Source organism: Nelumbo nucifera, chromosome 8 (assembly GCF_055504915.1).
Source record: "Nelumbo nucifera cultivar China Antique chromosome 8, China Antique-T2T, whole genome shotgun sequence".
Classification (NCBI taxonomy): Eukaryota; Viridiplantae; Streptophyta; class Magnoliopsida; order Proteales; family Nelumbonaceae; genus Nelumbo; species Nelumbo nucifera.
In genome coordinates, this window is record NC_142656.1 from 13,000,464 (window position 1) to 13,023,914 (window position 23,451).

General features: G+C 36.2%; 1 protein-coding gene across 7 annotated transcripts; it reads left to right on the plus strand.

The window, feature by feature from the left end:
• Positions 1–5,543: 5,543 nt before the first annotated feature.
• LOC104592325 (protein argonaute PNH1-like) lies at positions 5,544–22,054 on the plus strand. Of its 7 annotated transcripts, XM_010251641.3 has the most exons (26): positions 5,544–5,799; positions 6,032–6,218; positions 6,510–6,875; positions 6,957–7,100; positions 11,849–12,286; positions 12,428–12,636; positions 12,810–12,956; positions 13,097–13,230; positions 13,356–13,465; positions 14,921–15,027; positions 15,127–15,265; positions 15,352–15,468; positions 16,548–16,655; positions 16,768–16,839; positions 16,963–17,085; positions 17,261–17,420; positions 17,665–17,786; positions 18,180–18,317; positions 18,407–18,549; positions 20,139–20,201; positions 20,376–20,439; positions 20,517–20,652; positions 20,751–20,824; positions 21,124–21,218; positions 21,294–21,325; positions 21,711–22,054. In XM_010251641.3, the coding sequence occupies exons 5-26, from the start codon at positions 11,933–11,935 to the stop codon at positions 21,878–21,880; spliced, it is 2,817 nt and encodes a 938-aa protein (XP_010249943.1). In that variant the 5' UTR covers positions 5,544–5,799; positions 6,032–6,218; positions 6,510–6,875; positions 6,957–7,100; positions 11,849–11,932; the 3' UTR covers positions 21,881–22,054. The 7 variants fall into 7 exon arrangements, with proteins under 7 accessions (XP_010249943.1, XP_010249942.1, XP_010249945.1 ...); XM_010251640.3 differs by lacking the exon at positions 6,510–6,875; XM_010251643.3 differs by lacking the exon at positions 6,032–6,218.
• Positions 22,055–23,451: the final 1,397 nt, after the last annotated feature.

Below are 23,451 nucleotides of genomic sequence, written 5' to 3' on the forward strand. Positions count from 1 at the left end.
CTAGCTTTAGGCTATATTATCATTGTATGGTGGTTGTGTTTTGGGTTGATTAATACAAATTGTTATTTTTATTTAAAATATCAAATTTAATATTTCTCATATATGTATTTTTTTAATTAAAATCATACTCATATATGATGTGACTATACATATTTCCTATAAATTTATATTGATCGATCATCCCAAAATACAACAAGAAAAATGTACCAAACACCCCAAATCTCCAAACAAGTGACAACCTTGAAATTAACGGTTTTCGATCTCAGTATGTTCACTATACTACACTCAAGTGGGAGAAATGTTTTTAATATGTATAAAAAGAAAGACCACGGTTGATAGACTAGGAAATCAATTATTAACCACACCACCATCCCTAGTTCCACTGAGTTCCTTGTTTGTCAGTATTGGTGATGGACAAATCTTGCAAAGATGCAGCTCAATCTAACATTCCTGTCCAATAACAATGAAAATGGGCCACCATGTGATTGATCAATGGTCCGTCTGATAAGTAGGCTCAGTTTAGAAAGAGTATAAGTACATACACAATAATATAAATATACAAGGTTTTGCCTTTTATATATATATATTTATACTCCTTTCAAACTGAGCCTTAAGAATGACATACCTCTTTGTACATGTATATACAACAATGTTAATGAATAAGGTTTAATTTAGAAAGAATACAAATATAAATATATTATTACGTACAGTCAAAAACAAGGTTTATAAATATATAACACACGCTTTTGCCTTGGTTTCACGTCAAATCTACAGCTATGTAGCTATCCCAAAATTTTAGTCCGTTATACCATTTGCAATCCTATACCTAGAAAAAGAGAGCTTCGGAGGACAGGCACTGGACACGATGGTTGTCAACAAATGTACTCAAAAGCTTTTATTGACTAGACTTCAGATGTTTATTTGAGTTGAGGTTTGGTTTAAATTCAGGCTTAATTATCTCCTTTTGACTCCCTTTGTTTGGAACTTTGCCATGTTTAGACTTTTGCTTGAGAGTGCTGTAAAGGCTACATGCGTGTGAGGATTCCACTTGAACGATCCATATCCAGCACTTGTTTAGTCGTATTAATAGAGAAAATCGAGGAGCAAATTAGTGACATACTGTGTATTAAGAAATTTGAGCAATATTGAATGTAATCAATTAATTCTTCCAAAATTCAGTAATGGAAAAAAAAAAAGATAAAATAATGAATTCTCATCTTCTCCCCCCAACCATTTCCCGAGTTCATTCCACCACTCTGTAGTGGTAAATTAATAGAATTAGTTAGCTTGTGCCGTTGGATGTTCTGATTGGATTTAACATGTAACAGGTCCATCCATCATCATAACTTCCCGGATTTTTTGGGTATATTTGATAGCGCTGAGAAGAAAATTGATTTGAAATCCAAGTTATATTCAAGGTTTAAAGTATTGGATATGATATATCTTATATGAGATGTATCATATTTGTTGAATTTTTGATACATTTGTTTAAAGGTGTTTTTAGAAAATTAATTTTTTTTATTTATTAAATAATATAAAAATATATATACAATAAAAATTAAAAAAAAAACGCATTGGTAAAAAGTATAGACACACCCCTTCCATACTTTAAACCATATAGCTGTATGTAAGGAAAAAGAAAACTACAAGGAAAGATGAATCGAGGATATAGAACAGTTGAAATACTTGGTGAAGGCTATCAACTCTTTGCCAGGTTTTCCTCATGCGATAGGTTTTCATGTTGTTCATGACAAGAAGTGAAGCAATTTTGTTAGGCACATGCTCAAAAAGATTGAATGTGGCAAAAATGCATCATCTGCTAGAATGGATAAGGGGAGAGAAACTAGAAATGATAGGATCAAAAGTTAAGTTATTTGATGGAATTTAGGGACAATTCCAATAGGTAACAAAATTAGAGAAAGCAGACTAAAGTGATATGTTCATATATAGAAGATGTATCATTAATAACATCCATAAGTAGTTATATATATATATATATATATATATATATTTTGCAAGTTGAAAGGACGAAAAAATTAGAAATAAATCAAAAAGAAAATGGATTAAATTAGCAATAAATGATTCAAAAATTCATAATCTTATAATGGATATGGTATTAAACAGAATGGAATAAATGACAAAACAGGATTCATGAAACTGCCCACATATATAATTGCAGTAAGGCTTGGATAATGTAACCGATTAACCATCATATAGCATCGGGACAAAAACGACTTGAGAAATCTATGCAATTGACGCAAATTTAAGAAACGCCAAAAAGGTCAGCTAAATGCCTCCAACAAAGATGAAGCCAGCAAGTGTATCTCCCTACCAAATGAGTCTGGATCAACTACGCAAAACCCTCAAGGGGTGTAGAGAAAACAAGTACCATGGCACCCAATCCATGGCATATTTGAAAACGTGAAAGTGGGAGAGGTCCAAGATTGCCTCTTGCTTTAGAACTCTCCCTAATGCACCACTATCCAAACATTCAAGGAATGGACCCCACAAAAAGCTAAATGTTGACAAAAGAAGTTGTAACTTGTAACTTTAGGGATGTAAAATGTGCAAAAAAATCACCCATTCATGTCGTTATAGAAACGAAACATTTGGAAATTGAACATCACCAGAAACAGGCTTGCCAGGAATGATAACATTGTTACAAAACAAATAGATAAGGTAAACCCCAAAGACACAATACACACAAATTCGACCAAGGCCTAACAGAAATAAGAAAAAGAGATATGGGAAAACGAAGATTATATTGAATAGAACCAAAGATCTCAAATCTGCTCCATAGGCCTGGATTAAAGTTGTCGTCTCTCAAATCTGTCCAAAGAACCTCTCCAACAAACACCAATACAAAGAGAAATAAATGAAAACCCACATCCATAAATATGAGAGAGAGAAACCCTCATGCATAGTGTGAGAGAAAAAACCTCCCGTAGAGAGAGAAACCCTCCTGCCGAGAGAGACCCTCACACCAGTTTTCAGTCTTATGTGGGGACAGAGATATACAAAACAATGAAATTTAGCTCTGAAAATTTTATACACAAGCATACGGAAATGTACATTTTATCATGTATGTTTTCGAAAGTTAAGAGAATCAAAAGTATGTTTTTTTATTCCTTTAATAATTAAAAGGACTTGAACTTATAATATGGTTTTTCTAATCTGCCAAATAGAATAATACCCCACACAACTTAGGACCATTACATCAGAGAATCAATTATAGACTTGATAAAGGAAGGACACCCTTAATCATCATTCGAAATTAAAAGATGTTGTGATTTGTGAAAGACAAAAACATTTACAATTGTTTGACAATTGCAAACATGATTCCCTTCTATCACAAAAAAAAAAAAAAGAAAAAGAAAAATGGATGTGCCCAAATCACTCCTAGTGTAAAGCTTAAAAATACTAATGAACGAAAAACGATTTAGGGGTTTGTGAAAAAGAAATAAAGTTTCAAATTAAAAATAAAATAATTTCCTAAAAATAAAAAAAAGCATATGGCCAAACACAAAAAATATTCCCACCAAAGAAAATTTACTTGTTCAGTTCAAAGAATCATAAAAAGAAAATCCATAGAAGGACTCATAATTCCATGTTATGTGTTTCCTAAATCTTATTTCTTTTTTATTTTTTTCATGAAAATTTTGATTTGGCAAACAAATTAGGAGGAAATTACCCATCTAAGTTGAACATGCTACTAATGGCCCATCCATACTTCTTCTCAAGATAAGAATGTTAAAGTGAGTGAGGGTCCCAAAAAGTTATGCACTTATGCTAGCCATAATCATGCAAATAGGAAAAAGCATTGCTAGTCTAGACTCCAGACAAAGACAACAGCTGCCAACACACTTTGAGAGCAGATCAGATTTGCTTCTCACAGGCGTGCCTCATACCAATCTCACAGTATGTTACCGATGAACGTCACATTTTTCCTAGTTCTATGTTTGGGTTCTTAGAAATTTTAATAAAATCCACAATATGGCTTAAAGATTTTCCTTGAACATTCTCTTCGTCACTAATTTCCCATAAGCCAAACAGACCCCTTAAAAAGGACACCACAAAGCGCCAAAAAGTGAACACTCAAAGAACTGAGTTGCGAAGGGTACCTGCGGGCACTGAAGTCAGTATGTAAAATATGATAATCAATCGGAAGGTGTTTGGCCAATATGCATGGTTTTATTCTTTTTAAACGAAAATAACAGCCCCATCAGCAAAAGCATATTATATATATTGGCCACCATTGCCTTAAAAATTTGTCAGTTGTTTGTTTTAGTCTTTTAGAGACACTCCTAACAATTCACGTGGATGCCTCAAAAGTGCATATTTGTGGTTTACCTAAAATTGATGATTTTCCCTCCTTTTCTTATTTTATTTTATTTTTGGAGGGGGAGGGGATGCAATACATGGTTTGTTTGAGAAAAATCAGATTATATACTGAGTAAAATTGTATTGACCCAAATAGTATAAAAGTTAAATTAGAAGTAAAATTTGCACTTTTATCTATTTTACTTGGAAATATAATTAAACTCTTTTTTTTTTTATATATCTTTTCAAGAACTACACAACAGGGGTAATCCATCCCAAACCCGTAACTCTCCCAATTCCGACGCAGGTGAGATTCGATTTCAAGTTTTCGGTACAATCAATAAGAGACATTACCAATCAGCTGCTGGCCTTGCAAAATATAATTAAGCTTTGAAGGGATGAAAAGGCTCCATCCTCTTCTATGCTATGTGACACAAAAGACAAGCCCAAAGTCCTAAGTTCTTGTAATATATTTTAATTAATAAAATACTCTTAGACCTCTAATTCCAACTAGTAAACATCCCATTCAAATGCCTCAATTCAAGAGAGGAAAAGAGCCCCTGAGATTGAAGCATTAAGCAAGGGCCACTCGCAAAACCTTCTAATTCAGCAGTCATCACATCATAATCTTAATCCCTATAAGCTATAACAGTTAATTGTATAGAAAATTTTCAGTAGGGTTATTGAAACCCAACGCCAGTGGTCGGTGGACAACATCATTCCTTCCTTGTATTATAACATAGTAGTAGGTTGAGGCATGTGAGGTGGACGTGGAACTCATTTTTCTAACATAAACCTTTTTATGTTTCGATTGTTGGGGTTGCACTTGCCTGCACATGCAAAAATAATATTAAACGCTACACTCCGAGTCTCCAACCTACCGGGAAAAGAAAATTGGAATTAATCAATTATAATGAAGTTGACTTTGGACTAAATAAATTTAGCTTTTTATGACAGATGGCACAGTACTATTGCCAACCCCATGAGAGGACCCACTGAATTAGCCACGTGTATGCTAATGTCGACACAATATAGTTCTTATCCTAATTATCAATTACCAAAGAGAAGTAAAATTGAACGGATCAGATTTTGGATGGATTATACGATAAAGCAAAAGTGAAAAAAAAATAAAAGGCTGGTAATGATTTTACTTTTTTTTTTTTTCTTAAAAAGACGTCGCCGTCAACCGAGCATATAAAAGCCTCCGCACCTTTTTCAAAGCCGACTTCACGCTTGCTAAGTGCTTAATGTATCGATCCACCCTCCCTTCAACATTCTCTGCTCTCCCTCTCGGTTGCTGAGCCTCTCGCCGGATTTCTCCCCTCTGGTCCCTCCAATGCCGATCAAATCCACGCCGGAAACCTGATACGCTGCTTTCTCTCTTTCTCTCCACGTCTCACTGCTGAGAGCGTCAGAACGCCGCGCGAGGACGAAAGTGCGAGGAGACGCACTGAAAGTGTGTTGCAGAGACTGAGCTCCGTATGGAATCTAAAGCTTTTGCGATATTTGTTTATTTGCTTGTTTTTTTTTTTTTAATCTAATTTATTCTCTGAGAGTTCCTTTGCAAAAAGAAATCGTTTTCTCAATGCAAGCACGCTTCACACATCTTTAAAGCTCTCCTCAAAGCTTCATTGTTTAAAGTTGCTTTGTTTAAAGCCACAGTTTTGTTTAGTTGTTTGTTGATAGTAAAATAACATTAGAATAAACGCAGACGTGAAGCATTACCGACCGCTCGCCACTCCCGAAATCTCTTATAGGCATTCACGGTTTCCCTGCTTTTCGTGCTTCGTTCCCAGACATTCTCTTTCTTGCTTGCCTGTTTGTGAGGTCTCGATTTCCGTCCATCTCAAGTTCGATCCGTTTTACGGTTCCGGATACATTGATTGTTCCTTTCGGAGGTTAGAAGGTTTCCATTGCTTGGTTTCAACATTTTTGTGTTTTTATTTGCTTGGATTTTATCGGTTTCGGTTTATGTCTTTTGATTTTGGAGCTTCAGATGGTCTTGTTTCCTGATTTTGGAATGCCTGATGTTTTGTGTTATAACTTTTTAAGATATAGAGCTTAGCTGCTAACGTTTGTTCTTTCAACTGTCTACCTTCAAATTTCCCGTGTTTTCTTTTTTTCCTCGAAGCGTTTTGTTAAAGTATATGTTCGAACTAGATGCATGAAGCTTCTGATTTTCTTTTCAGAAATCCTTCTTTCGTCCGTTTGTGTTTGGTCTAGTTCGAGTTTCCGGACTTGAAGCCTTTCTCCACTAACCAGCAGATTATTGAAGTTTTCGCCCATTGGAAAATCTCCTTTTCTGCGGATAATCATCAATTTACTTCCTATCACGCTCTCATTCTGCTATTTGGTCGAAACGAGAGCATCACAGCCTCTTCCTCCCATACTGAAACACTTGGATCTTCAAGTCTCGTCTTAATATGCGTTTTTCCTCTAAGGATTCTATTTTAAAGCGCGCTATGTCGAAGCATGTATCAGTATTACTGCTATAGCTAGCGGTTTTATTGCAGGTCGTGATGGAGATCTGACGGACATCTCAACTCAGATGAGAAGTAGTTGTAGACTTGCAGAAGAGCTGACATTATTTTTTAATATTTGAATTACTCTTATCATCATTTCTCCTGTTTGTGCAGACTGTGCTGGTAGGCAAGCCGGAGTTTCAGTTAATAGTTAATACATGGAAAAGGGACATTAAAAGGACTGGCTCTTTTTCAACCAGCAAGCAGGAGAAATTGCGTTAAATGAACAGCGGCGCCAAAGAAAGCGTAAAGCAAAAGGTTTGTTTCAGAATTCTCCTTCATAAGTCATAACTGTAGTTTTCAGCCTGGTCGGCGTTCTCAGACGTCGATTTTGCTTTTGATCTCTCTCTCTCTCTGTCTCATGATTGCTAAAACTATATGTGTCCACTCTTTCTAGTCTTTGGCGTTTCCTCTCAGCCATATATTTTCTTCCCCAGACCCAGAGAAGCGCAGATGGTTATCCTCTCTTGGGTTTGTTTATTACCTACACCTACACGTGATAAGTTGTTAAGAGACTGGTTTCGGGCTATGACCCAGAGAAGCGAGAGCAAGAGGGCGTGCGTGTGACCTTTTCCTTTTTGTCCATGTTCGGCTACAACTGCATGCACTTAACTACTTCTGCGCATGCCCATTCATCTAATTCTAGGCCAACCATGAACCGTCCATTAATCAAGCTCCAGGGGTTTCTTCTCTTCTTGCAGAGTTGCAGAGCGATGGGCGACGTGCTCTAGGATGAGGGGGTTGGAGGTAAAACTTGGGACGGCTGTGGTAGAACATTGCAATTATTGATGGTGCTTGGCCTTTATTAGTTAATGAAGCTTGCTTGTATACTGTTGGTCATAACTGCATCTGGTAGGGTTTGGTTATTATGACTTATGAGAGGCAAAAGTAGAAACTTAGAACCCTGAGCGATGTTACGTATGGACTGTAGTCACTGTACCAAACCTCAGAGGTGGTCCTTTTGAGGTTGAACCGGTGGGAGATCAGGCCATCAGGGCAAATATACTACTGCTCTGCTCTCTAATGTTTGTGTCGATTGCCTTGTGGATTCTTCCTGCCCACTGATATGGACTTTGATTGATGGGCCATACAGGATCCAAGTTTTATAGTGCTCATGTCCATGTCAACCTTCGTTAGAAAAGAGGGATGACAGAGAACAGGGACCTCTCTCTCTCTCTCTCTCTCTTGCCACGTCCTCTGGGGGGCTTATCGGCTGAAAGCTCCTCCGTAGAGAGATGGAGGAGGACTAACACGTGGAACATTTTTAAGCTGCCTCGTCTAAGATAAGGGCATCTAAAGTTGTCCGGCTGGGCCGGATAGGACTGGCCTGGCGACGGCTTCTAGCTTTGCGGTGCACGAGGGTGCCGGACCATTTTTGTCGTCTGCGTCAACTGGACCACCAGCCCACTCTTCCAAGCTTTATCATCGGTTCACACTCCACGTCTCCACCTTCTTTAGAAAAAGACTGTAGGAGTACGACTGCACATCTTTATCAGGAATGGATAGCTAGTCGACGCACTATGTCCGGTTATTAGAGAGCAAGGAAAACTACGGTCTGGGACCTTCATCCAATACTCATAATGCTGCCAAACCTTATGCCTTAATGGGTCAGAGGCTCAGAGCTTGGAACCTTATATGCTATTTGTTCACCGATTTGAATTTTTGAACCCACCGTTCCCTAATGATGCACTTACTTCAACACCAGACTCTATACTGTTGCTACTGTTTCCGCCGTTAGCTAAAAAGTTTTGGGTTTACTGAGAAAAAGGCAAATAAAGTCTATTCTTTGTAGATTAAAAAAAAAGCCTAGAGGCTGATTACTACATCCATTCTTGGGAAATCTACGTCAGAGGTCCGGTCATTACCCATATAGGGTTGCGTTGCTTTATTACAAAGGCCCCATTGTATTATGGGGTCTGTGATAAAAGACCCCTATATTTTAATTTCTGACAAAGGCCCACTGAGCTTTAGTCATTAGACAAAGATCCCCTTTCGTGTCAGTTATCTTTGAAAAAGGTTCTTCTTTCACTATTTAAAGTTTTGTAAATGTCTAAAATACCCTTTTTAATTTATTTTACCTTTTTTTTTAATTATAAAATCATATTTTTTTTTTAACAACTAATAGCTTAGTGCTTATGAGATCCACCTCCTTCTCTTTCTTCTATCCTCACTAGAAACCCATCTTTCACTTTTGAAGTTAAATATGACATTAAAAACCGGCTCACAACCTTTCTCCGTTGCCAACACAACCTAGAACTGCCACAAAACACTAGCCACCACCTGCTTCATTTGCAAGAACGCCATGGCCTTTCCTAAGTGTATTGATCCCTCCCCACAAAGATCCATTTTCTGATGACTTCGCCTTGCTCTAGTAAAAAATACGACCAGTCTGAGCCCCACAAAGCCTAGCTTCCATCCTTCTCTTGATTAAATGAATTACAGAAAAGGGAAAAGATGATTTTTCTTATTCTCCCTGTCCTATTCATCTTTTTCTAGCCGCTACTCTGGTCGGAAATACAACCAGTCTAAGCCCCATAGAGCCTCCATCCTTCCCCTGATTAAATGAATTACAGAAAAGGGAAAAGACGGTTTTTCTTATTCTCCTTGTCCTACTTGGGAAAAGATGGCTTAGACGCTTAGTTGAAATGAAATTTATCTTTTTTTCGGATTTGGTGGAATTTCTCATGTTGGGACAAGTTGTAGTGATGAGTATGAAAGTTCTTTCAGGTGGAAGAAAGACCCAAAAACAGGGGAAAACATTGGAAGATAGAATTTGAGAACTCAATAAAATCTCTAGGGTGGTATGAACAATGGTATGCTAATTTTAGGAGCTGATCTTTGTCCCTCTCGATTTTGTTCGATTAATTAATCATTTTTTTCTTTTATAATTTTTCATACAATGCAATGAGGGTCTAGAAAACATAATAAGAATTTAGCAAATAATCTTTCTAAGGTTGAAGATTAAATGGGGATTAATTATTCACTATTGGAATTATGTTATTTTTTTCCCAACATTTTCCTAATTGTCGTGATGTTCCCAACGATTAGAGTTTTTTCACTCAAGGATTCACGGCAATCAAAATATTGTTCATTTTACAAATGCCTATGTAAACTATGTAGTCAGAAAATTTTCTTTTGGTTAGATGTCGATGGTTGAGGGATTTAAATTCTTATATGGAAACTTGAATTAGTGATAGACTATGTCAGTATTTGGCTTAAAAAACTAAGGTCATAACATGTCCTGCAACAGACTATTATCACGTTGTTCCTTAGTGTCTTCCACAACCACACTCTAATCATCGGTGATGTTAGTGGTTCCTACATATCATTTTTTATACTGCTTTGAAAGTAGGAATAATGAATGGAGGAAGCTTTATAGCTTTTTGGTCAATTAATTACAAATACCCATTATTTAATAGTGAAAATTTTATTGCTTATATTTTGATATTTGCTCACGCCAATCTTAAATATTCTGATCTCTTCACATAAGGCCACACCATATAATGTCATAAACCCACAACGTCACAGATGTCTTTACTTTACTAACTAGACCAGCTCTCTTCTTCTGGGTCACCGCCGACTGCATCATAACAATTGGATCGCCTTTCTGGGTTTGTCTAAGCACTAGGTTTTCTGCAAGATTGCATTGTGGTGGCATCTTTAGGTAAAATGGGTTTATTCGCAAGCTCATTAGAGACAGGGAACATGTCCCCATATATGATCGGCTTCTTTGTCAACGACAATCAAGGTATTTTTAGGTTTGTGAGGTTTTAAGAGAAAATGAAAAAAATAACTAAATAAGAAAATAGAGAAAATTTAAATGGGTATTTTGGTATTTAACGCTTTCCATCATTTGACTTAGAGGTTAAGGGAGTCTTTCTCTAACATCTAAAGTTCAGGGAGTCTTTGTTGCAAATTAAAGTGTAAGGGTCTTTGTCCCTCACCCCATGCTACAGGGGGTTCTTTATAACTACTTTTAATTTTTTTTGGGCGAGATATCCTTAACATTGTTTTGTAGAGTCGTTACATAGAGATCAGAGATCTACATTATCGACAAACAACAAACTTTTTGTATAGGTATTCAATAAGGGTGTAATAAAACATGCAGACAGGCTCTTTATGGTGGTCTCTGGAAATGAATTCCCATGGAAATCTGGAGAAGGTTTGGTTCTTTCCTTTTATATTTGTTCTTCATGTTTACATGTAATTGATAAGAACTAACGTTGATTAAAGCCAACAGACGAGGAGGTTAGCTGATTACCCTCTTAACTGATCTCAGGGGGGACCGTCTTCTGGTGTATTTGGCTCTGTTCTGTGTGGTGTTTCACACGACATAACCCCCAGAAAACATGTGCGAACTGCTTGTCTCCTTAGTTCCTTCATCCAGAAAAAAATAATTAATATATATGATTTTTATAATAATATTATATTATTTTCTTTTTTTTTCCATAGGAATAAACAACAAAAAATATGTAAAATAATGTCTTCATTTCACTTTTGAAGCTTCCTTTTCTCTTGGTCCACTTTTATGTTGGGTACTTTTTCAAATTTTCTTGCTCCGCTCTTAAATCCATGAATAAAGGGTGAAATTTTGTAGTTCTTTTTGCATGTTTGCATGTTACAACCCTTGGCACAGTGAAACTGTCGAGAGTTCAACCTCTCCTTCCTCTTGCGGCCGTTACCAGCTTCTCTTTGCTTCGCTGTATTTTATTACTCTGAACAGCTCGATATTCTCTAGGATACTCAGAGAAAACGTGAAAAGTGTCATGTGGGTATCTGTAGAAACCCAGTGTCTTAGCTTTTCTGTGTGTGCGTCTATTGTACACTTTTTGTGGTTTATCTTTCTCGTTTCTGTGCTGGTAAGCTCATTATTAATGACATTCAATGGAGTATGGATTTTTGAGTTTATAGAGACGCATTAATTTAATAGTAACGCATGCTAGAACTGCTGCGATCATAACAGCAATACCACAAGTGATAAGCCTTCAAATATCTTTGAACTACAGGTGCAACAATCAAGCTAAACAGGATAAATGAGACCAGCCAACGCATAGAGGAGCTTCCATAGAGTTTTTCTGTTCTCTTGCCCGATGCCTGCTGGTCAAATGAAAGACCCCCATGAAAAACATGTGGTTTCCAGGAAACCTCTTCAGAATTCCATGAATCAGCAGAAGCCCCCACCGCAGATGTTAAAGAATTGTTCAGTTTGCTTGCAAGATCAAAAGAAGAATATAGGAAGGAGAAGGGGAAAGGGGAGGGGGAAAGCTGCCCAAGTGGAGAGACCAAAGCAAGTAGATCTTAATCTTGATGTGGGACCTCCAGTTTCAACCAAAGGTATTGTATTCCATCGCCGACCTGGCTATGGTCTGGTGGGTACGAAGTGTATTGTTAAAGCGAACCATTTCCTGGCGGAGTTACCGGACAAGGATTTGAATCAGTACGATGTAAGGTTCATTCCCCGTTATACTTATGAAACTTTTGAGCAGTCACATGCAGTATGTTTAGAGTAATGCGAGTAGGAGCACAATGAAAAGGCTCAACGAATAGTTAACATAGTGTCCTATCGTTCTTTTTCATTTTTCCAGGTTACTATAACCCCTGAAGTGGTTTCACGTCGCGTGAACAGAGCTATCATGGCACAGTTGGTGAAGCTTTATAGAGAGACTGATCTTGGTATGAGGCTACCTGCATATGATGGAAGCAAGAGCCTTTACACGGCTGGATTGCTGCCTTTTACTTCAAAAGAGTTCATAGTAACTTTGGTCGATGAAGATGATGAGCTAGGAATTACAAGGTTAATTATTTTACTTTATTGGTCATTTGGTCTATATTTTTACCTGTTCTCTTGTTTCTCGATTCGCTTTTTCCTTTTTGGGCTTGATATTGTCATGTTGGATTGCCTTAACAAAAATTTCATTTAAAACTCCATGAATGTTTTTCCTGTAAATTTCCGAACATTTGTATCAGGGAACGAGAATTTAAGGTGCAAATCAAATTTGTAGCTCGTGCAGACATGCACCATTTACATCAATTTCTTGCTGGAAAACAAGTTGATACTCCTCAAGATGCTCTTCAGATCCTTGATATTGTCTTGAGGGAAGTCTCCAGCCAAAGGTGACTTCTCATCTTCTCTTTTAGTTTTTTCACCTTTTTCCGATGTTTCTCAGTTTACCAGTGATTCACTTGCAGATAAGCTTTTCTATGAAGAAAAAAGATTCTGATAATGCTACTTTCTAATACCAACGTATATGTAGGTACATATCAATTGGAAGATCCTTTTATTCTCCTGACATTAGAAAACCACAACATCTAGGCAATGGGCTACAATCATGGTGTGGGTTTTACCAGAGTATTAGACCAACACAGATGGGGCTGTCTCTGAATATTGGTTTGTACTCCTGTACTTTGATTTTCTTGTTTTTGCTTCTGCAAGCTTGACGCCCTATTGCATTCTCTTTTCTTTTTCATGACAATGAAGATTTTTTTTTTTTATTTGTATCTATCAATTTTCAGACATGTCATCGACCGCTTTCATTGAACCATTGCCTGTGGTTGAATTTGTTACTCAAATTTTGGGAAAAGATGCATTGTCAAGGCCTTTTTCTGATGCTGATCGAATTAAGGTATTCTAGTTTTTGATGTTGATAACCAAGATCAATTTATACTTGCTGTTAGTAGTAATACATGCTGGACAGAATTTTGATCTATTTGGTGTGTTTATTTTTGTTGTCTGTTCTTTCTTTTTGGGTTGGTAGTAGCTAGCAATCCATCCAATCTTCCACAGTGGAGGTAATGTGGTTGAATGTGCGGAGAAAGATCTTTTTGGAGTCCCTATACTTCAACATCTTATATGTGAAGTTAGTGCAGTTTGTAGCCTAGCTTTTTCTTTCTTTTTTTAATTTTTTTACTCACAAATTGTTAGAATTGAACTCTCTGAGTTCATTATTTATTTTCCAGTGTATTGACTACATTTCAATGGAAATGTCTTAAATAGAATCCCCTTGATTCATTTTGTTTGCTTGTTTAGCTTAAAACTTCAATATTTAACATATGAAGCATTTTGGAGTTCTTAAACTCTTGTTAGTCTATACGTCACACTGAGGCTTCTTATATATGCTTAGTGGTTTGGGCAACCAACTTGTTACCTAGTTTCTTTGACTTATATCTTGCAGATTATCAGAATTGAACCACTTGATTGCATTCTTTGTTCTTCTTAGTTTTTGCTATATATTTATCTCTTTATTTTTTAGGATGGGGGGAGTTCAATTCTTAGTCCTTATACACCCTAGAAGATGTATTGCGATTGAATGGTTCAGGTGAAAAATGTCATTACCCAATGTTAGTCCCATCTATCTGGAGTCTTGGAAGGGGTGGATTGGATATGGACCTAACCTCCGGCATTTTTTTTTGGGGCTCAAAGTGCATTTTCCTGGACTTGAAATTACATTCTCATGCTTGTCAGCCTATGATTTTACTATTAGACCAAGCAATGACCTTATTGAATGGTTCAAGTTGATGGATTGAGTATTCCTTTCCTTTTCTTTTGTTTTCGTGACTCTGTACACAAGGACAGTAAGACTGGTGTAGTCAAAATGTCAGATGTTGACTAGGCATGAAGGACCCCAATTGACTAGATGCACAAACAAAATTCTTATTTATAACATCTTTAATGTTCCATATAATATATTTTATTGCATATTTGTAATCTTTAGTCTTTTTAGAATATACATACTTATTTTTAAGTTCAGCGCATTTCTAGCCGTTATGTATGCACCAACTAGTCAACAATTTGGCAAGATAGACAAAAATGACTAGTCACCACCTTGACTTGACATTATCACTAATGATATATTTACTCATGGTGCATCAAATAATCAGACTATGTTACATGTGAGCTCTTAGCTGATGTTAGATATGTATTTGGAGAGCTAGAAATAAAGTTGATATGAAGAGGCACTTTTGCTAATATAAGTACATAACTTCTAGTCTATTTCTGAAAGCTATTGTCCAGGTCTCAAAGTGCAACATATTTAAATACAAATAAAGCAAACCATAAGTTATATTGACATATTGTACAGGTTAAGAAGGCCCTTAGAGGTGTCAAAGTTGAAGTTACTCACAGAGGAAATGTACGAAGAAAGTACCGTGTTTCGGGGTTGACATCACAACCTACAAGAGAACTAATGTACCATAGATCTCTGCTACTTCTTTTTAAGTTGTCTCCTCTTGCATTGTCTAACATTGTAATATATTCTTACAAGTCTTCTTTTCTTCCCAATAACAGTTTTCCAGTTGATGAGCAAATGAATATGAAATCAGTTGTTGAATACTTTCAAGAGATGTATGGGTTTACCATTCAACATACCCATCTTCCTTGCCTTCAAGTTGGAAACCAGAGGAAGGCAAATTATTTGCCAATGGAGGTGGACTCCATATCTTCAGCATCTCTTGTATTTAGGATATCATGATTTCATTTCTCAAGTTTTTGTCTTCATACATAATGATCCAGGCTTGCAAGATTGTTGAGGGACAGAGATACACCAAGAGGTTGAATGACAAGCAGATAACTTCCTTGCTAAAGGTTACATGCCAGAGACCACGGGAACAGGAAATGGACATTTTGCAGGTATAGATTGTTGAATACATAGAATGAGACTTGTTTTGATTATGAGAAACTTGGTTTAGGAACCTTTCATGCTTTTGAAACCATGTGCTAAGAGTTTCTTTTCATTTTAAAGCCAACTTACTTTATGTCAAGGTTACTATGCCCCTATTTTTTAATGGTATTCATTCATTCTTCCTAATAAAAGATATTTTTAAAAGTTAATTAAAATTATAAAACATTTTTTGTAGTGATTAAGAATTTAAGATTTTAACATGGACTTGTTTGGGCTTGCCTCAAGGGGCTTGGTACAAGGGTGTCTCATAGAATTAGGAATGAAAGATGTTTAACATTACGTTAGTTATTTGAAATAATGCAACTGAGAAAGAAATAAAGAAATTGACAGTTTGAATTGCTTCAATATGTTTTATATGCAATGTATGATTTTCTTTTTTCATTTTCCCTTTGAAAAACTAAAGTTTGCATTTTTTTTAATTAGTAGTGTTTTAATATTTTCTTAATTTATTTTGATTTTTTTTTTTTTGCACCTTGGGCACAAAATGCCCTTTGTGCTTTTAAAACACTGAATTGCCCATATCCTTTTCTTACCTGTTTACCAAGCATGGAGTAGAGCAGATACTTGCCTTGATCTGATCCCCAATGGGCTTTCTACCAAAAATGCTTGTATACAAATTGGAGTTTATTGCACTTTGTGAAATGAAGTGCATGATATATGCATATGATGATCAGGGGCATTATTCAATTGATTCCAACTTAGATATTCTAGGAAAACAATAAACATGTTTAAATTATTACAACACTCTGGTGTGATCCCAAATCTAGGATAATTCTTAATATAACTGAAGTTTAGCTGCTGCATTTGCAACACAAGCCATCTACAATGGTGAACATATAAACATTATCTCTAATTGTCCTCGAGGTCTTTCTCTTGATACCATAAATCATCTTTTCTACGTTAACTAATGCATCTTAGCTTTGTCTAAGATGTTAGTAAAACTTAATAAGGTTGATATTTGAACAACTCTGTATTAAAAGTTTTATTTAGTTTCCTTCTTATCCATTACTTTCTGGGTTATTTTCAGACTGTTCACCAAAATGGATACAAGCAAAATCCCTATGCAAAGGAGTTTGGTATTAGCATTACTGATGAACTTGCATCTGTTGAAGCTCGAGTTCTTCCTGCCCCATGGGTAGTATACTTGAGTAGATAATTCTACGCTTCTTTTCTTCAATCTCTTTTTTTACCGTACAAAATGTCTCAAATTGCTTGCTTCTTATTCTTGTATTTTTGTTTATTCATAGCTGAAATATCATGATTCTGGGAAAGAAAAAGATTGTTTGCCTCAGGTTGGTCAATGGAATATGATGAACAAGGTACTTCATGCCCAAGCTGTGCTTAAAATTTTTTCATCAATCATATTGTAGGATGTTACTTAGCAAAAAAATCATAGGATGTTGATTGCTTCTGGAAAGTAAATCTTATTTGCTTTAATACAGAAAATGATAAATGGAAGCACTGTAAAATATTGGGCTTGTATCAACTTTTCAAGAAGTGTTCAAGAAAGCACTGTCCATACTTTTTGTCAGGAGCTGGCACAGATGTGCCAAGTCTCCGGTATGGTAAGTTTTCCCGATTCCCTGGTACTTTTTGGAATCATTTGATTCCTTCTATTCTGTAGTCACAATGAGGGTCTTTACTGAAAAGGTTTGTGTCCATTCAGGAATATAAGGTTCCTACCATGCACAACTTGCTTGCCTAGACTAACTTTTATTGTTCTTCATCTTTTCATGATAGGAATTCAACCGTGAACCTGTGATTCCAGTCCATTCAGCAAGATCTGACCAAGTAGAGAAAGCCTTGAAATATGTATATAATGCAGCAATGAACAAACTTAAGGGGAAAGAGTTAGAACTACTTATTGCCATTCTCCCTGACAATAATGGTTCTCTTTATGGTATGTTGTTGTAGTATTATTTTTTATCAGGTTAATTCTCTGGTGATTGGTAGCAAGCAGCTTGCCTGTGTTACCAGAGATCCATAGTACATGTGCCTGAACATATTTATGAGCTCTACTTTACCCCGTCTTGTACTTAGAATTTCTAATTTTATTTTATTTTTTGCTTTATCCTAAAGGACCAGAAGGGAATGTGATAAAACCACATGTGACTGTATACTGAAGTAATGTTTTCTATGTTCAGGTGACTTAAAGAGAATTTGCGAAACGGGTTTGGGGTTGATATCCCAATGCTGTCTAACAAAGCATGTCTTTAAGATTAGCAAACAGTACCTGGCAAATTTGTCACTTAAAATCAATGTTAAGGTAAGTGTTGACTCCATAACCTAGGGGCCGTTTGGCAAGTCTTTTTGAGAAGATCATTGACAGTCAAAAGACGCAGTGAGCTTTTGCAATAAGATCTTGACACCCTGAAGACCGTTTGGTTCAGGCGTGTCTTTCCGTGCGAAGACAAACGGGCTTCTCGTGTCTTTTCGGTGTGTCAGCTTTTGGCAGTTAGATCTACTACGAACCAAACGGGAAAAGATACAGGCATGGTCTGCCGTGCTTGTAAATAGCCAACAGACTGCACGGAGAGACACGCCAAATGGGGCCCTAATCTATATGTATCCAACTTGAAGGGGCAGAACATAATAACTGAAGAGATTATGTCATTATATTTCCAACATATTTTTCATCTTTATTCATTTTCCTCTGCAGATGGGAGGAAGAAATACTGTGCTTTTAGATGCTCTGAGTTGGAGAATTCCTTTGGTCAGTGACATCCCCACAATTATATTTGGTGCGGATGTAACTCATCCAGAGAATGGAGAGGATTCTAGTCCATCAATTGCTGCTGTAATGATCTAAATTACTGTATTACTTGAATCGTACACAGATGAAATCATTTCAAATCCCATAATTTTCATATTTATTCATTCGCACAGGTTGTAGCCTCTCAAGACTGGCCCGAGGTTACAAAATACGCTGGGCTAGTGTGTGCTCAAGCTCATCGACAAGAGCTTATTCAGGACTTGTTTAAAACTTGGAATGATCCTCAACGGGGAATTGTCACTGGGGGCATGATCAGGTGCATATCTATATATTTTCCAATTTCCACTTTGTCCTTATGATGAAATGTGATCATGTATTCTCTTCTCTTCCATCTCATGGATAATTGTTGAGGGGACCAAAAACAATCATGGCTTCACCTTAGTGGGCACAAGGCATAAAAATGGTTTGTGGGCAATTTGGTAATTTCTCATTCACTTTTAACATGATCAGAGGGTTTGACATTATATATGTACAATGTGGTAAAGTGTCAGAAAACATAATACAGAGGGTTAAGTGTTGCACTCCTTGAAGTGCTAGAGATGTCCCTGAAAATTTATTCCATAAAAAAATCATTACCCAATGTTGGTCCCAGTTATCTGGGGTCTTGGATGGTCCTGGTTATCTGGACTATTATATTTTCAACCTTTCTTATAGCAAAAGAAAATAAATTTTATTAAGTAAAATTGCATCCAATTCTCAGCTGAGACCTAACTATTCAGCAAAAGGGATTGTACCCTACCATGATACAACAACCTCTTTTCATGATTCCATCTGAAGAGATGACTAGAGGTCTGACCTAAAAAAGTCCTTGTCTTAATTACTTAATTCGATGTGAACAAGTTACTGAACTTCTAGTATCCCTATTCTTGCCTTCAAAAAGGGATTCACCAAAAAGGATTGCACCTTACAATGATACAGCCACTAGTCTTCTAGTATCCCTACTCTTGCCATGAAACAATTTTCTATTCATTTTTTCCCCAACAAATTATAAATGGAATTGAGGACCATGAAATCTTTATTTTTTGCTTAGAACATATTGGCTATATTTCGTAACACTTCTTCTGGACATGTTCAACCTTATAGAAGACAAAGTCTTTGCTTTTTGGCGAAGATGTTTCCTTTTAAGAGGAATCTAAGTGTTTCATTGTATTTAACTTTGACATTTATGTACTGTTTCTTTTGGCTTTTCTTGTAATAAAGTTCTGGGGTAACATTTATCTTTTTATCCGGAAGAACTTTTGTTTTTGGCTGATCAGGGGATTCCTGCTCTCTTGGAGGTGATTTTTTTATCACCTTTTGAATCCTTTTTTTTTTTTCTAAAGAAGGGAGATTTTATGATGTAATTTGCTGCAAGTATGGGATTAGAAAATCTATCCCGTCTTAACTACCAAAAAATTATTTTAAAGTTTTAATATCTTTATTTTAGTTAGATAAACCAATTACATAATCAAGTATACAACAAACTTGTTGTCTAATTAGGTGAGGTCACCAATCCTCCCACAAAATCAATATGGAACATAGCCATTTTATTTTATTCTTATTCTTGTTCCACTTCTTCGCTCTGGATGTTTGAAGGGAGTTATATTATGTTGATAGACAATTTGGTTGCAAAATGCTATAGACTACAGCTTTCTGAGTTTCCATATGTCAAGTGGGACCATAGGTTTGGGGGATTGGCTTTCATGATCAGTTAAAAACTGTCGCAATTACTTAAAACCATTAATTCCTTAGCCAATTTGGTGAAGGAGACATAATTGTGTATTTATTTTGTACTATTTCCTTTTAACCATTGTTTCCCTACCCCAACATACCAGTGAGAAATTTACTAATTCTTCACTACTACAGGGAGCTTTTGATTTCCTTCAGGAAGGCAACTGGACAAAAGCCATTGAGGATAATATTTTACAGGTATTCTAATAGAGGTTGCTTTGACAGTTTTCTTATTTTATTTTTCCCTTTAAATTATTATGCTAACTTGTCATCTTATTTATTATTTAATATTAGCCCTACTTGATGGACGCTAAACTTCTGATGTCCTGTATTTATTTGCATATTTTTTATTTTTTTTTATACTCCTTGCAGAGATGGTGTCAGTGAAGGACAATTCTATCAGGTTCTATTATTTGAATTAGATGCTATCCGTAAGGTAAGTTCAAAACTGATCTGTATCATAAAGTGTAGTTGCTATGCTTCATGAAATGCTTATAGGTTCACCTTGTCTAGGCTTGTGCATCCTTGGAACCAAATTACCAACCTCCTGTTACATTTGTGGTGGTCCAAAAACGTCATCACACAAGGCTGTTTGCCAACAATCACAAAGATAGGAGTAGCATTGATAAGAGTGGAAATATCTTACCTGGTAATAGATATCTGCTTTTAAGACCTTCTGTATGATTTTCTTTCTTTAATTTATTAAAATTTTTACATGGTCATCTACTTGTGCGGTTAACTATGCAGGTACAGTGGTGGATTCTAAAATATGTCACCCTTCGGAGTTTGACTTCTATCTTTGCAGTCATGCTGGAATCCAGGTATTGGAGTATTTTGAATACCAGTAGGATTCCACTTGTGAATACCAATATAAACAAGATGGGTTTTAAAATCTGTAGATAATCCAGAAGGTTGTCTTTGATTTGATAGAAGATAAGAGAGGGATACAGAATTTGTTAAGAACTTCCCCTCAACTTTCTGTTTTTCTTATTTCCTATCAAATGACACAGCCTAAATGAATGGCGCGTTTTTTTGAAAGCTTTTGTAAATCACTAATAGATGTATTTCTTTCTTGTAATCTGATCATGTAAAATCTTTTTTCCGGATCGGCATTTGGCAGGGGACAAGTCGACCAGCTCATTATCATGTCCTCTGGGATGAAAACAATTTTACTGCAGATGAGATACAATCACTTACCAACAATCTCTGCTACACGTAATCCTTCACTCTTTTTGCAATATCTGTACAATCTTGTTACTCTAGTACCTAATCCAGTTGATTTCTTTTCAGGTATGCACGGTGCACCAGGTCTGTTTCAGTGGGTAAGCATTTGAATCTTCACTATGGTGTTACTTGTTCAAGAAGAATTGTCCATATTGCCTATATTGCTATTCTGCTTTATATCTCTTTATCCTCTACTTGTACTATAAGTTTAAAGGTTGGAAAGGTGGGATTGTTGCACAGTCTTTATTTATATTCTTTAAGATTTCCGTGACCCCATTTGTCTAGCTATTCCTCATACCAAATTGCATTTATACAAGTTGAGTAGCTCGTGATGCTTGATTAGAGCTTTGTATTTATGCAAATCTAGTTTAAAAAGGTGGATTTAAATTGTGCTCCACCTAGAGACATGCTTGGATAGAGCTATTGCTGATAGCATGTCAATGATACATTCTTTTTCTGACATTTATATACTCGCTTGGACAGTGCCTCCTGCTTACTATGCCCATCTGGCTGCATTTCGAGCTCGGTTTTACATGGAACCAGAGGTGTCTGAGAATCCTATGTCACGAGGTACACAATCGGTGAATGGATCATGCGTTCGCCCTCTACCTGCTTTGAAAGAGAAGGTGAAAAAGGTGATGTTTTATTGTTAGAAGGGGAAAAGGAAAAGAGTAGAAAAAAAAGATGTTGTACATGAATGTTGTATTCATATTGTAGAGTGTATTACAGTGAGGTTTTTGTTTTGTTCAATGTAATATCTGATCCTATTGTTTGGCTAGTGTTCTGAAATATTAATGCTTCTGGTCTGGTGCTCATATTTCTGGTCATATCATGTATGCCAATGCCATTGAAGATAGAAATACCTGCATCCTCATTGCAATTTGCATCATCACTTGAGGGAAGGGAAGGGTCCCTTGCTTAAATTACCTTAAGGTTGTGTTTGGTTTGAAGGAAAATGTAGGGAAAGGAAAGGAAAGGTAGGGAAACCTATACAAGTTTGTAAAGGTTTCCCTGCCTTTCCCTTCCTTTCTCTACTTTTTCCTTTAAACCAAACATAGCATAGAACTATCTCAGTTGAAACTTGAAAGTCTTTTCCTGCATAGTTCTTACTGATCAAACTTCAAAAGCCAAAGGTCTCCTGCCTCGTTTTCTTTGATTACTGGGTTCTTTTTCATTTTTCTCTTACAAAGATTTTAATTAATGGGTTCGGGTCACGCTCATGCAGCGTTCAAATGGAATATCCTCTTTTTTAACTAAAGATTCGACGGTTTTACCATATTCATCCACCATGAATCCATCAGTCCATTGATTTGACAAGCATCGAAACCCTTGTGCCAACTCTCTCATATAGAAAATGGACACAAATTTACCTTACTCTCTAATAAATTACTTAAAGTATCTCAGACATCTCTGACAATGAACAATCGTTACAAACAAAAAGATTGAAAAGACTATTTTACATTTTTACCTTTGTTTTTTCTTTTTTTTTTCAAAATCTCAAAATGTAACATTTCTTCTTTGCCCAGATTTGCCCTAACAATTTTATATCCGAAGTCCCAAAACCAAATAATATCCCTTCAATCTTTCTTTGCATTTGGACAGGAAAGGCGGGATGCAGAAAGGGATGTAGAAAACAGAGACGATAAAGCGATGAAATAGGGGATTGAGTTCCTGTTTAAAATGTTTTAGAGCTTAGGATTAGAAATCCAGTTCACTGAAAAGGGAGGGATAAGGAGAGTTCGTGTTTAAAATGCAGACCACTGAGTCAAATTTGTCTGCTTGAATCATTTTATTAGATGGTACATGATCGTCAGAGGGTCCCAACCTAGAGACAATTGTACTCTAAATAGGGGTGTCGATTGGATTGGATTTGGTCCAATCTGATCCAGTTCAATGTGAGTCCATTATAAATGGATCAGGTCTAATCCAATCCAATTAATATTTTGGACCATTTTGAACTGGTTCAATCCAATTTTTGGACAGTTCAATCTATTCAAATTCGTTTTGATTTAAATTGATTTCAACCCAAACACAATCCATTGACCCTTATATTTTTATTTTATCAATGGACCAGATATTGGCTTAATCCAACCCAATCCAATATAAATTTATTACGGACAGATCACATTCAATGCAATCTAATAAATATTTTGGGCTGGATTAGTCTAATCCAATATATCTTGTTAGTGGGTCCAATCCATCTAAATTAATTTTGGACTACCTC